The sequence below is a fragment of the Scleropages formosus genome, chromosome 21 (assembly GCF_900964775.1).
Source record: "Scleropages formosus chromosome 21, fSclFor1.1, whole genome shotgun sequence".
Lineage (NCBI taxonomy): Eukaryota > Metazoa > Chordata > Actinopteri > Osteoglossiformes > Osteoglossidae > Scleropages > Scleropages formosus.
In genome coordinates, this window is record NC_041826.1 from 22,169,281 (window position 1) to 22,184,247 (window position 14,967).

General features: G+C 46.0%; 1 protein-coding gene across 3 annotated transcripts in view; it reads left to right on the plus strand.

Moving 5' to 3' along the window:
- The first annotated feature begins 7,713 nt into the window (after nucleotides 1-7,713).
- The window catches only part of LOC108920823 (phospholipid-transporting ATPase IA), an 82,248-nt gene continuing 74,994 nt past the window's right edge, over nucleotides 7,714-14,967 (plus strand). For all 3 annotated transcript variants that reach the window (XM_029247388.1, XM_029247390.1, XM_029247387.1), the window contains exon 1: nucleotides 7,714-8,214. In XM_029247388.1, coding sequence (XP_029103221.1) covers nucleotides 8,169-8,214 — 46 coding nt within the window. In that variant the 5' untranslated portion in view covers nucleotides 7,714-8,168. The remainder of the gene's footprint in view (nucleotides 8,215-14,967) is intronic.

Below are 14,967 nucleotides of genomic sequence, written 5' to 3' on the forward strand. Positions count from 1 at the left end.
CGGTAGGTAGCTGCTCCCAACGTTCAACTGGTGCCTGTCTGCTTTTTCTAAGCGAGATTCAGCCCTTGAGATCAACCGTTCTGTTGGCAAACAAAACACAGACATCTGCTGCTACGGTTATAATAGAACCCAGCTTTGTTCAGGGAATGCGTGTTTAAGTACAATAGCGTACAAATACAGCACAATGTCGCTTTATTTATCAGACACTTTTCTCCAAAGCGACTTCCAATGAACTCTGTGTAGTGTTACCAGCCCACACACCTTATTCACCATGGTGACTTACACTGCTAGATACACTACTTACAGTGGGCCACTCATCCACACATCAGTAGAACACACGCACTCTCTCTGTGTCACTCACGCACTATGGGGGAACCTGAACAGCATGTCTTTGGATGGTGGGAGGAAACCAGAGCACCCAAAGACTTACACTGCTAGATACACTACTTACACTGGGTCACTCATCCATACATAAATGGAACACACACACACTCTCTCTCTCTCACACACACTATGGGGGAACCTGAACAGCATGTCTTTGGAGTGTGGGAGGAAACCAGAGCACCCAGAGGAAACCTACGCAGACACGGGGAAAACATGCAAACTCCACACAGACTAAGTAGGGATCAAGCCCACATCCTCTTGCACCACCCAGGCGCTGTGAGACAGCAGCGCTACTTAATGTGCCACCCCCATGAGAGCGTATATTCATATTTAAGCCTTGTGTGTCTTCAACTGGAACTTAAGTCAATCTTTTTAAATTGATTATTACTATTATTATTATACCGGGGGGGCGCAATGATGCAGCAGGTTTGACCGGGTCCTGTTCTCTGGGGGGTCTGGGGTTCGAGTCCCACTTGGGGTGCCCTCCGACGGACTGGCATCTCGTTCTGGAGGCTTTTGGAGAAAAGTGTCTACTAAATGAATAAATGTAAAAATTAAAAAAATAGCTGTGTGTTGGTAACTACTCTAGAATTTGATAATAATTTATGCTCTTTATTTATGAGCTCCTAACTTCTGAAGGTCTTTTTTTTGGCCTGACTTGCCTTTTTAAGACGGGGAGACAGTATTTGCTACGACAACATGATGCACACCCATGATGGCGTCGGCTCTTGGGTTGGGGGGTGCGATCGTCTGATACTGGCGTGCGTGCGGAGCTCATCCCAGCTCAAGTGTGTAACCTGAATGTTTGAGTTTACAGGCACACTATTTGTTGAATTGCATAGATTTTAGTGGAAATGTTCAATCGTAACTGGCTATCAGATAGTACACTTGTCTGCTCGCATTTTCATACGGAAATGCAATCACCGCTTGACTTTAATATATTGCTTTAGGTCTTGGTAAGCGAAAGTATCTGTTAACGGGGAGAATAAGTGTCAAAGTATAGCCAGAATTTTTTAAAATAGACTTTTTCCACCTCAATGAGCAGTTGCTGTATATTCATTTTCTTTAAAAGGAGCAGCAGAGTCCGTCCTCCCTCTAATAAAGGGAATTTATGAGCCGTGAAGAGAGGAGTGCAAGCTGAAAGGATCATTTCAAAGCAATGCGCCCAGATGTGCTGTGTGTGTGTGTGTGTGTGTGTGTGTGTGTGTGTGTGTGTGGCTAAAAGTATTGCTACCCTTCCATTTCTAAAACTCATTCTCTGAATTAAGTGAAAACAGAAAATATTTAGCTTTCACCATTGCATTTAATAAAACAAACTGCTTTTGATTTTCACTGATTTTGCCGCACTTCCTCCCTCTCCTCAAGAGAACATCCGCTTATATTGGAAAATGGTACATTGTCCTTATTAATTTGTCTGCAAAGGGCTAAGTCTCCCATACAGCTGATACTATAGTGGTGACAGTTGCTGCCTTTGTACCTGAAGGTAATGGGTTTGAATCCCACCTCTGAGCAAGGTACTTACCTTAAAATTGCTCTGTAAATGGGTGAATAATTATAGGGAGCTTAACACCAAGTCGTTCTGGAGAAAAGTGTCTGATAAATGTCCTACCGTGCAGCTCAGTGTATTTGCTCCACTAGGGGACGCACTTCAGCTTTACTCCTCAGTCCTTTGCCACGCCGCCGTTGCGGGCCGCTCGGCTCTGCATTCGGACTGCAGAAGCCCTCGCGCGCCATGTAGGCGTGAAGCTCTTCCCACCTTATCGCTCTCACCATGGTAGCTTTGGACGCTGAGCCCAAGATGTTACTGCTTCACCTGCTTTTAGCATACTTGGCAATTCCTGACCCTTGAAACTGTGAGAGGAACAAATAGCATCTTGAGCAGTGAATCTACATACAATGAATTGAGTAACTTTCAATTCGCTATGGCACTGGATGGGATTTGAACTAGCAACCATCACCCACCAAAAGCAGCTCAAAGCCCTACATGTCCATTCTTTTGTGTAATGGGGTCAAGCTGCACACTGACTTGACCATGGTAAGTGAATTCATGACTCTATAATAAAGATCACAGCCCATGTCTTCCAAATGACGCACACTGGTGGTAGAGGAGTTGTTCGAACTTGAATATAATCGTCATTCGGTCACAAAATTAAGGCTTCATTCGTGCCAATGCATGGACAGTTGTGTTACAGTAGTTGATATTTAAATGAAGTTAATAGTCCCGGGGTTATGGTTTATTAATAAAAAATTCATCCTAGGCTGTGAATTATGGTCCTTTGCTGCAGCGCCAGCTCACCTTAATTGTTAACGCAATAAGTTTATTGCTCATCTAATTTTAAATATGTTTTCCTTTGAATACATGGAGCCGCCATTTATTCGTAGTTAATTTCATCCGCTCTTTCATTATCACAAGTGCCCATAATATTGCTGAGCAAGAAAACCAAGCACTAATAGTCAAGCATGATCAATACACCCTGAACTATAAGTGTATGTGTGTATATATGACAAGATGCTTTTTAGTGGAGTGGGACATCACAATATTAATGGCACAGGCTGAAAATGGAGAACAGACGTCCATCTGTACGACGTGAAGAGGCTGCTTGGAGTCCATAAGGGGAGGGGGGGTGTCCGGGCCTGACCCATAGCCACCCAGTGAAGGAAAGGAGTCGCTGCGATAATCCACAGTTCATGTTTAGCTCCAGGGCAGATGATCCAGTGTTACCTAAAAGCACATAACTGCATCAGCCTGATACTCATCTTATGTTAAGCTGGATGCTGGAGGATGAGTTCTGGTCTGGAAGCACTTGTAGACAATGCCTTGAATGCAGCTGTTCCTTCTCTAGCTGGTACCTGTAGCACATCAGTGAGTGACTTGCTAAGAACCTGTCCAGGGCCTTCTAGAACATCAGGAAATCTTTTCCCTTCAAGGCCTCATGGGCTGCAGATGACAAGGTATACAAGGTCTAGTGGCACCACTAAGTTCAGATACTGAAGAACCTAAATATTACCTGTAGTAATCAATGGAGTAATACACAAGTATCAGGAGGGATGAATAAGGTTTGGTTGAACATCTGGGGGACCCTGGCATTATGTGGATGTGACTTTGACATGTACCACTTACCTAAAGATTGTTGCAGACCATGTACACCTCCTTCATGGCAACGGTATTCCCTGATGACAATGCAAAAATTGTTCAGGATTGGTTTGAGGAACATGACAAAGGGTTCAAGGTGTTGACTTGGCCTTCAAATTCCCCAGATCTCAATCCGATCGAGCATCTGTGGGGTGTGCTGGAAAAACAAGTCCGATCCCTGAAGGCCCCACTTGCGACTTAAGGACTTAAAGGATCTGCTGCTAACGTCTTGGTGCCAGATACCACAGGACACTTTCAGAGGTCTTGTGGAGTCCATGACTCAATGGGTCAGAGCTGTTTTGACTGCATGAGGGGGACCTACACAATATTAGGCAGGTGGGTTTTAATGTTTTGGCTCATCGGTGTATTTTTTAATTATAACTTGCTGAGTATTTATAGAACCTCACCTAATAAGTTGAGGGATATGTCTTCTGCTTTGGATTGACTTTGAGGTAAAAGTGACTTGAGTTAAACATCAGTTTACAGACAGACTTGCTGTCCTAAGTGTGTAAAGTCCAAGACAAAATGTTAATGCATCAGTCACACAACTAAACAAGCTGACATACCCCATTTTTACTTCACGCCTACTGTATGTAAGCACACGTAGTAATTCCTGCTACAGACAATGTACTCCTGACCTCCTGCAAAGAAGTTGGAACCAGACTAGAGGTTCTGCTACATCTCCAAGGAATACCCAGAAGTACAGCTACAGGGGGTCGGGGTACCATTACTGTTGGGTTCATGTGTCCTGTGTAATGATGGGTGCAGACAAAGCAAGCGATGTCTGAGAGAGGCCAGTGCTGGTGGTCATGCTTGTGGGTACACTGCCCTCATCAGTGACACTAATCAGCAGATTCTGAGAAGATAAATGGTCTAGAAAGTTTCAACCCACCCCATGAAGGGAGAAATGAAGGTACAGTATAGGAGCTTGAAGAACTTAAAAATTGGGAATGCTCAGAAGCAGGTTGTCCAAAACCCCCAAAACTCAAGACTTTTGAAGTGTCTTAGAGTTTCGATCAACAAGCTTTTCTTATTCAGCAAAAGACCAGTTTATCATTCATTCCAAAGCACAAAATTTCTTCTCCTTGATCCTGTCAACACCTGTCGATTTGTTTGATGCTGATGGTCTTGAACTATTTCTCCTTCCAGTTACACTGGAGTGTGGATGCGATGGTGGATTATTTAGACAGTCATCACCGCCCATGAAAACCTCTGTATGTAATGGTAGCAGCAAACTTCTTCTGCCTGTTGCTAAGCAACCCTGCTGTCCAAAGATTCAGAAACCAAGTGGTGGGGTGATAATGCTGTCTTCAATAATACAGAAGAATTGTTGGGAAACATCGATTGACCTTGCATGAGCACACAGCCACAAACTCGTATTTGGAAGATGAGTTCATTCATACATCTTTCCTCATTAATATTTTTCTGTCGCTGCACCATTATGAGGATGGATGAGCTCTTACACCATTCAGCCACACCTTGTTCACTTACCAGCACATGTCCATGCTCAACAGTAAAAGGGACGTGTCCATGTCGCATCTCTAATGGCTATAAACGCTGCTCAGTCATGTCTACGTAAATATGGCCACACCCCCTAAACCCTTTTACTATGCCCAAAATACACCTAATGCTCCAACGTTGGGGTTCAGGATCACAGAACAGTGGAAAGGTTAGCCATACTGTAACCCCAAGGGAAAATCTAAGTGCCAGTCACCCACCTCCAGTATCTCCACCTCAAACAGTTTCCATCTGGGTGGTCCCTTCTGTGTGTAGCTGACATAATGGGCTGTGGACCATGGTCATCTCGCTCACTTTAGGGAACATGTACCATGTTTTGTTCCTCCAGTCCCCTCAGTCAGGAGAAGGTACCACAGTGAAAACTTGAGTATAGGGGGCACATCAATGTGCTAGCAAGGAGAACCACAATATCCTGTCCTCAGGCTGGTGCTCATGTAGAGGTAACACATGGTAGCAAACTGCACTGTAGGGTTAGACCAGGGAATTTGGAAATCTGGCTGCTCACAGTTCCTTCATCCTCAAAGTTATTCCACAACTTGTAATCATTTTGTATATTTTGTATAAGTTTGGTTCGGTTTTTTGGTGTCTGCTTCTAATGTCCATCTGTTCAGCCTCTCTCACCCTTCCTAGGTCATCCCTTGGGTATTTTGCTGTAGACTTTTACTCACTTAGCTGTTTTTCTCCCAAGTGACTTGCAATGTTACTTAAAATTTACCCATTTATAGAGGCTGATAATTTTACTGGTGCACTTCTGGGTAAGTACCTTGCTCAAGGGTACTATAGCTGGCGGTAGAATTCAGACCTGCAACTTTTGGGTCTACAGGGGGCAGCTGTGGCTTTTTCCACCGGCAGCCCATTCTTGTACTTTAACACACTGTTTAGGCTGAAGAAAGGCCCTCAGGTAGATGAATGTCAAGAATCCTAATCCATCACTTCTGCAGTAGAAATGCAGAGACAGACGAGTGCAAAATAAGGTCTGTGGATCCTACACAGATTAGAGTGCATTTGGTGGTGGGGGGATGTTTCATGTTTTCAGGTTTCTGCACAATGCAGTGTTCTGGGGTTTGGGGGGGTGGTGGGTTAGCACCTGTTGCTGAAGGCGAGGAACCTTGGCGAGTGATGCATGTGTTGCGTGTGCAGTAAGGCCTGTGGGGTTGTCTGTCTCAGGGTCTTCATCACATGCTCCACCGCTAAGGAGTACTTCATGAGGACATGATCCAAGCATCCATGAAGTCGTGTGTGTGTGTGTGTGTGTGTGTGTGTGTGAGAAACCAGCCTGCAGAGGTACTTTTGTGGTGTGTGTGGCTTTTTTTTTTTTTTTTTTTTTTGGGCATCTGAGGGATTTCATGTCACTTCAACCACTTCTATCACTCTTCTAAAACTCTTCTGGAGGACCAGGATTTTTTTTTAGGTCTTTATTTGAAGACAACTGTTTTTGTAAACTAGCTATAAATGACAGGTCTCTGCAATGCCTGCATGCTTAAATTACATCATCCCTTATTTTTTTTTCCCTGAAAAACACACTCACTGCCTACATTATTCACCCATTCGTACACCAGAGCAACAAAAAACACCGCGGTGACTTACACTGCTAGATACACTACTTACAATGGGTCACTCATCCATACATCAGTGGAGCACACACTCTCTGTCACTCACACTAGGGGTGAACCTGAATAGCATGTCTTTGGACTGTGGGAGGAAACCAGAGCACCTGGAGTAAACCCCACGCAGACATGGGCAAAACATGCAAACTCCACACGGACCGAGCGGGGATCGAAGCCACGTTCTCTCGCACCACCCAAGCGCTATGAGGCAGCGGCGTTACTCGATGTGCCACCGTACCCCCGCACATACACACCGCGGGGCATTTTCAGGCCAGTTTGCCTGCCACGTGTCTCCGGACTGTCTGAGGAAACCCCTACGGACACAGGAACACAGAAACTCCACGTATGCAGAGCGCCGTTCACCTGCTAGCGTTGGTAATCATGATGGTCCCCATTTGGTCGGTCCACACACTGCCAGTTTGTTCAGTCGGTGTAAATTCATTTGCATCGTTTTCCTTCATTTATTTAATTCATCCATTAAAGGATGAATGAATACATTGAATATGTTTTGGTTTGGTGTGTGAGCATTCTAAAGTGTCCATAGGCTTATTGAAGCTTACAGGTGTGTGCTGTATCCAGGGGTGTGTTCTGAGGATGACGGACGTCATCTGACTAGTGATCAGTACACAGAGAGAGACCCTGTCGTGTAGTTTTTAATAAAAAGTGCTGCTGGATACACCTTCAACACATTATCATAATGTGGTAATTCTGACATTTCTTCATCAATACACAGGTTAAAAAAGCTCATGTGATAGACTAGAGCCGTCGGCTACAGGTTGGAAGATACATTGAACTTGAAGGTTTTCTCTGCAGGCACGACGGTGGAGAACTGTGGTCGCAAGGAGAAAAGATCTTCAGTCTGAAGATGAGAAATTCCAACAAGTTCTGGAAGTTCTCCACTTTTCTTAATTTTAATACGAGCGATAAAATTGACTTCATTGCTCGTGCGCGACCTGAACACCACTCCGAACACGGAGCTCCGGGAAGCTCCAAGGGGGCGCGGCGCTGCTGCTCTCAAATTGAACACGAAATGCGGGGAAGCGCAAAGTTCTCAACCACCGCGCCGCGCGCGCGGGGTGGATCGCGCGCCGCCGTCCGTCTGCGCTCGCGCCGCAACTCATTTGTCCCGTAACGCGGGTCGCGGCTCTCGTGTGAAAGAGCGGTGGGAGAAAAGCCCCCCGCTCCCCGCCGTGGCCGCTCCGCCCACATGCTTTGCCTCGAGAAGGTGGGCTGCAACCCCCCCGCGTCGCTTTCCTCCCCCCGCTCGCCTGGCCGCCAGTGGTAGCGCCTCGGTTCTAAAGGCGCTGTCACGCGGACCGAGAGCCTCGAGCGCTCCGAGTGCCGCCCGCCACCGCGCGATGTGAGGACCGTCGCCCCGCAGGAGCCCGGGTCACGAGTCACAGGACCGTCGCGCAGCTGCGCACGCGAGCCGAGAGCGCGCAGTGCGGGTTCGGGACAGAGCGAGGAAAGAGCGCCGCTGCCCTGAAGAGGTGCCCCCCCCTCCCGCTGTCCCCCCTCAAGCGGAGATGCCCATCCAGAGGACCGTGTCCGGTCTCCGCTCGCGAGTGGAAGGTGAGTGACGGCCGCCGCCGCGCGCTCCGCCCGCCTTTGACAGGTGACGCGCTCCGCGAGCAACAAGCGGCCGCGCATGATCGCACCGCGGTCGGAGTCTTGGGGGTGGAGAGCTCGCGTTTGCGCGTAAGGAAGGTTTCTGGGGTGGCAAGGTGCGCTCTTTAATATTGCGCAGGTGCGTGTGGGTGGCACGAGAGGGGCGCGTGACGGCGCCCACGCCGAAGAACAAAGGGATCGCGTCCCTGTGGGGCGGAACCGCGTTCCGAACGGCTCGCGTTGTTGAAACAGTTGACGGTCGAATTGTGGTGCACAAGTGAAGTGCAGTGACTCGGCCACGTTGGTGTGTGTGTGTGTGTGTGTGTGTGTGTGTGTGTGTGTAAGAGAAAGAGGAGAACGCAGCCTGGCTCTTTTGGTCACTAGTGTCGGCTACGCTGCTTCTCTCGGCGTCCAACACGTTGCTGTCGGAGAGAAGAAAGCAGGCGCCTTGTATTGCTTTACACTGGCAAGACACTCACGCTTCAGCAGCTGTGTGTGTGTGTGTGTGTGTGTGTGTGTGCGCGCGCGCGCGGACCGTTAGTCAGTGTAGAGCCTTGATTTCCTGGAGCGCGGTGACACTAGATGACAGGTGTCTGCAGATGGACTCCTTTCTGGAGGAAGGAGACCCAACTGGACACGTTGTCATGGAGATGCTGGTGGACTCAGTGTCTATACGGTCCCACCAGGTCCGTGTCTTCAACCTGGGCTCAGGGTTCGAATCCCGCCCACTCTGTGTGGAAGTGTATCTGTGTGAGAGATGGTGATTGAGTATGTGTGTGTGTGCTTGTTCTGCCATGGATTGGTGTCCAGTCCGTTGCAATAACTGGGTCCGTGGAGATTTTGGGATGGCAAAAAGAAGAAGGCATGCTGATGTACATGTATGAACCTCTGTGTTCTGTTGAGTGCAGAACTCTGCAATGGACTGGCATCCTGTATAGGGTGTCACTAACTAGCCTTGTGTCTCCTGCCTTCAAAATAAGCTCCGGAGCACTGCGACCCTGACTGGAAGAGAGGTCATGCAAAGTGAGGATAAATAAATTCTGTGGACAGCTGTTTGGAGGGAATTTCTTTTGAGTTCAGTGATTTTTCTGAATTACAGAGAAGTTATGATTCTTTGCTTGATTGTTTTGTTTAAAAAAAAATGGTGGCTGTGCATCAGTGAAATGACTAAACAGGCAACAATGCAGTGGAACTGAATAATAAGCCTGATTAATGGAAAATGCGTAAGTTTTATCTGACGCTTTTCTCCAAAGCGACTTATTGTTAAGGTTAGTTATTTACCCAATTATACAGCTGGGTAATTTTACTGGAGCAGTTTTTGGGTAAAAACCTTGCTCAAGGGTACATCAGCTGGCAATGGGGATCAAACCTATAATCTTTGGCTCCAAAGGCAGTAGCTCTAACTATTACACTACCGGCTGTTGCCATAAATCAGAAAAAAGTTAATAAGCCGTTGAAGGAGATTTTTGATGCGTGTGCTGCATGTACAATATACTGTATATTACATTTTTACCTTGGCATGCAGTAAAAAGGCTGTAAGAATAGAGCAGTTGGCGTCTGAGGTCGAGACTAATGTTGCTCTTCCTCAACTGGTTTGCTGGTTAATCAGTATCTTGCTGCCTTGGGGGTCCTCTCAGTTTCAGTATGACATCACCCTGTTGGTAAAAGTATCCTGAGACATGATGGGAAAACATTTTTATACCTTCATCCCGTAAATGGCTGCTTTTCCCTTGTGATGTTTCCTAGACGATGAGTGTTGGAATGTAGCAGTGAGTGGTTTCCGTACATCTCCTCCTCTGAGACATGTAAGATGCTGCAGGTCTCGGGGATGTACTGTGAAATACTGGTTTGGGCGAGGAATCGGTCCACAGCTCTTCCCACTTGTCCACTGCACGTGATAATCAATGTCATGTACTGCTGTTACCATGTGGTCCAGAGTAGCTACAGAGAGCACGGAGCAAGGAGATACCCTGGAGAGCTTCGGTGTGTTTCCAAGAAGGAGTTATTACAGTGGATGGAAACATTTGATCAGTAAGCAGCTAATGCATTATGAAGTTAATTGCAGAGATTGTGGTAGTCGTGAAGATTTGCATTGCGCTGGATCCTCAACTTACGAACACAATTGGGACCAGAAGTCTGCGCGTCACTCGGTTTGTTTGTAACATCAGTCACGTTTATCCCCAAGAAACAATCGGTAAAAGCAAGTTAATAAATACATTATGAACCTTTGCTCAGATACCTGGTTAAAAATAATTACAATTTTCTTCTGTTTGGTTCACTCTGGCCCAACAAGAGCACTGTTGTCCTCCACCTCACAACACTGTGTGGCTCTACCCACAAAGGTCCAAAATCAAACGCCCATCGTTTCTCGATTCTGACTCCAATGTGGTGCAATGTGCTCCCTCTTTCCCTCAGATCTGCTGACTCAAAACCCATCTCTTTCAGAACCACTTCTCTCCAGGTCTCAGCAGCTTCATAAACTTGCACAACATTATTTGTTTAAATGGAAAAAAGTACTGCCTACACTAAGTCCCCTCTATAAATACGTGGATAAATGCTTAAATTTCACCCACTTGAAAACTGACATTTGATTTGCTAAATGAATAAAGATAAATATGTAATTGAGAAAGCATAGTCTCCTGAGCCAGGATTCCAGTGTTGGCTTTTAATTTGTACAGTATATTGCAATGGCCAATAATTCTTCAGTTTGAAAGGGACAAAACCTGGTGCTGGGAACCGTTTTGCCAGTTTCGGTTCCAGCTGGCATTGTGGTTTAATCAGAATGACGACGTTGAAGAAGCTTCGTTCAATAAAGCTAAAAGCAACGTATAAATTGTTCAGCGTTCGTGTTCCTAGTAGAACCGTCAGTCCTCTGCTGTGTCTCGGTGAGGCCGTAGATGTTAGATGTGGAGAGACGTCAAGCCCAGATGGGGATTTAGTGATTAGATTAATGAAGGCAGATTAATTAAGAGTGTTTGGAGGAGCTTGAACACTGTGCCCCAGGATCAGGCCTGAGGAGCACCGAGGAACTCGGGTCCAAATCACTGCTCGTCTCTGGTGCAGTGCTCCCAGGTTTGGCCCGCGATAGACTTTTTCTATGCGGCTGTGCTGTTATTTCCCTTTGCAGATGGACTGTTCTGTTCAGCCTCTAGCCCAATGTACTCTTGGGCAAATACCCTGGTCAAACTCCGCTCTAATCTTCTTCCCCAACCCTGTTCTTGCACTGGTTTGACTCTGGTTTTGGAACTTCTCCCAGTCCTAACCCTCCTTTGACTATGTGCTTGTACTCACCCCCATGTTTTTACCATTATGAGGGCTTCCGGATACCAACAGGTTGACGGTTTTCCTGAGCCTGCAGTGAGGCTCATGTGACTCTTGTGCACCCAGTAGCCTCATTGCTTTCCATAAGCTTCAGCTTTGTGTCTGGTGTTGGTGGTAGTCTAGAGGATGGGTGGGTTGGCCAGAGTGCACTTCCATCTCTTTGCTGACCCACCAGCTGCCCTTTGCACTCTCGATGCTGGTGCTTCAGCAGCTTCCACGGAGAAGGGGAGAGAGAACAGTTAATTGAGAAGAAGCCCTTGGTTCACCATCTCTCTTCATGAGAGTAGAACAGAGATCTACAAGTTCCCTGCTCTTCACCTGCTGAAGGCTTCAAAATTGCTCTCCGTGGTTGTCCTTATGGCTCTTTTATTTTGTGTTCGCTCCAGAGACCCATAACTTGAGAATTTTGCTCCTTCTGTATTGATCTTTAGTAGTCATAACTGACAGAACTTGACAAGTCAATAAGGATTCCCCCCCATGTCTTAGCATGTTCTCAGCAAGGGAGAAGTTTTACTTTGCTTGTTTTGATATGCACAAATTGTAGCCCATGAATTGTGTTTTGGGCAGCTTGGTAAAATATGAAAAGGTAGGTAGGATAAGTGCTGTCAAGTAAACTTTGACTCGTAATGACCGCTCGTGATTTTCGATGAAAGCGGGTACAAACGTAGTTTACCATTTTCTTCTTCTGCACATCTTTGGGTTGTGAACACAGGGATACGTATATGCAAAGTCCACAAACTCTGAGCCAGATTCGAACCTACAGCGAAATGTACTGCTCAGACCCTGAGAGGCACCGGAATTAACCACGGCATCCCCAAGCCACATTAAAAATTGTTGTAGCAATCTTAAGGTATCTACTTAAATTTTAAAAAAAATCAATTTCATGAATAATTTAGGATTATATAATAGCGCTCAGGTCAGTGCTCTCGTAAAGAGCAACACTGATTATGTCTGCGCATTATTCTCCGCAGTGATCCCTCAAGTGCTGAATCCCACAAATGTAATTTTCACAACAAAAGGCTACTGTTGTTTTCTTAGTCGGGAATAAATAACAGTCGTGGACCATGAAGGATCACGTTGGCGCTGCGCCTGAATAGGCCACAGCACAAGGAGGGATTGCGGCGGTGTGAATGGTTGCTATGGTGACCGTGGATGAGGAGTACAACTATGAGTGAAGTGGGGGGGAGAGAAGAAAAGCAATTCATCATTTGATTTGAAAGGATTCAGATGCATCTCATCGGCAGGCTTTTGTTTGTGATCGGTGGATTGGGTTCTGTTCTTGGGTACAGGGGCTACTAGCATCCCACATTGACCTGTGTATTGGCTATACCTTAAATCAATGGCTCTTGCTTGTGGATGAACCTGCCGTCTTGGTGAATCACCCTCCCATTCCCTCATACTCAGCGTGCACCTTGAACATCTGCTCATGGCTATATTTAACTCTGTGGATTGATACGGATGAAAAAACCACATTTATACTCAATTTAACTATACAGTTCATTTTATGACTTGAATGTATAAATACAGTATCTTTGTATGTGTGATTGTTCAGAAACCAAGCATGAGCAGCACTTGGTGTACGTATGGGTTTCATTTGATTTACATCCAATAATGCCACAACTGAAACGTGAGCGAACGCTCTCCAAATGGCTACTAAAAGAAAACAACCTGTTGGATGAACTGCACTGAAAAGGAAGTGTGAGGAGGGGTGTGTTGAAGTGCCAACCAAAATAAAAAGAACACATCTACAAGCAGAAATATTGAAAACTTTAGAACACCCTGACCAGCATCTTGGCAGCATCCTTCCTGGAGATCTAGAATGGATGTGTGAAATGGGACCGAAATGTAGGGCTGAGCCATGAGGCCATAATTATTGGTTTATACCCCATTTGTGTGGAGACTTTAATCAGGACCGACAGTGAAATAACTGCTGCCAGAGATAATGCGATGAGCTCAATGCTGATGAAGGGCTTTGCTCTGGGATTGAGCGTTGTTTGTGAGGAAATTGGGAGGCATGAGCTGGGCACTCCATCATCAGATAGTGTGTCTTTGGAGAGCCGTAATGAGTTAAATGGATTCGTTTTCACTTTGCTCGTCTGCAGAGAACTCCTGTTGCTCCGCGGGGAGAAAGGGCCGTTATTTTTCGTAATGCTGCCGTTCGGACTAGGCAACGCTCCTGCAGGTTAATGTGACTGTACCAGATGAATGCAAAAGCACTGAAAGGCACCAGTAATAGTGCATACTGTGCTCACAATGGGAATTGCTCAGGGGGAAAAATAGGGAATCAGTTAGAGTAAATACCCATCTCTCAGCTTCATGTTTCTTTGGATACAAATGTGCTTGTGCAAAGGTTTTTGCAGATACTGTTAGAGTATTTTGAACCCATTGACTTCAGCTGGACTACTTTCCTCAGACAGAACCCAATAATCCTGAGAAGGTGATCCATCACAGCTTTACCCCAAAGCCCACTGATGCTTCATCTCTCGACACTTCTCTTCTTTGTGCCGTAATAGCTGCCGAAATTACTTATGCATGCGCTTTATAATCATTAATTAGATTGAGTGTTGTCTAGGCAACTCCCGTTCGGCCTACAGATTTATGTTTCTGTTTGTTTTCCAATGGCGCCTGATATATTTTCCTATCAAGCTTATTGAATTCAAAACGAAAACACATTATATGCATTTATAAAAACTTTTTATACTTTTCTGAAATATAAGTACATTTACCACATTTTTATCCCCAGATCCAGTGATGTCTTGAAGTTTTGCCGGGTAAGAATTTTTGGATTTCTGCTTCATCCATAGATATATTGGCGATAACCTTCTGGTAGGTCCTCCTGAAGCACAGTTGTCGCCGAGGTTCCATTCCGAGTCTCTCCTGTCGAGCGATCAATAATTGATACCCTGGCATTTCAGAAATCTAATTTCGATGAGCATCCTGCCTCCAGGGCTGCAGCAGCCTACTGTGGTACAGGGTACAATTTTGTCCAACAGCCCTCTGGACAAAATCAGACAGTAAATTTATTTTGACCTCAGACACCCTTTTATCACATCATGTTGGACAGTGCATTCTAAACAGGGCTTGTCTCTGTTCTACAGATCCATCTGAGCGTTTTATTTATTTCTTTCTTTAACACGTCATATTGAGGTCAGGTTTGCAAGATATAAAGCCGGTGTTTTCCGCTCGTAATGGTCGAGGTTTTTCTGCACGCAGCAGCGGTGAATGGAGAAGCCCTGTTGGTCGGGGGGGGGGGCTCAGGAAAATCCCCGACCCACTTTGCCACCAGGGTTGGCTCTTGCATAATAAGGTCTCTGTGGCCTGGGACAGTAAACTTGCATAACTCTGTGTTCCTGCTTCCGCTGCCATGGTGTGACGGTTGCGGGCCTGCGGGCTGGG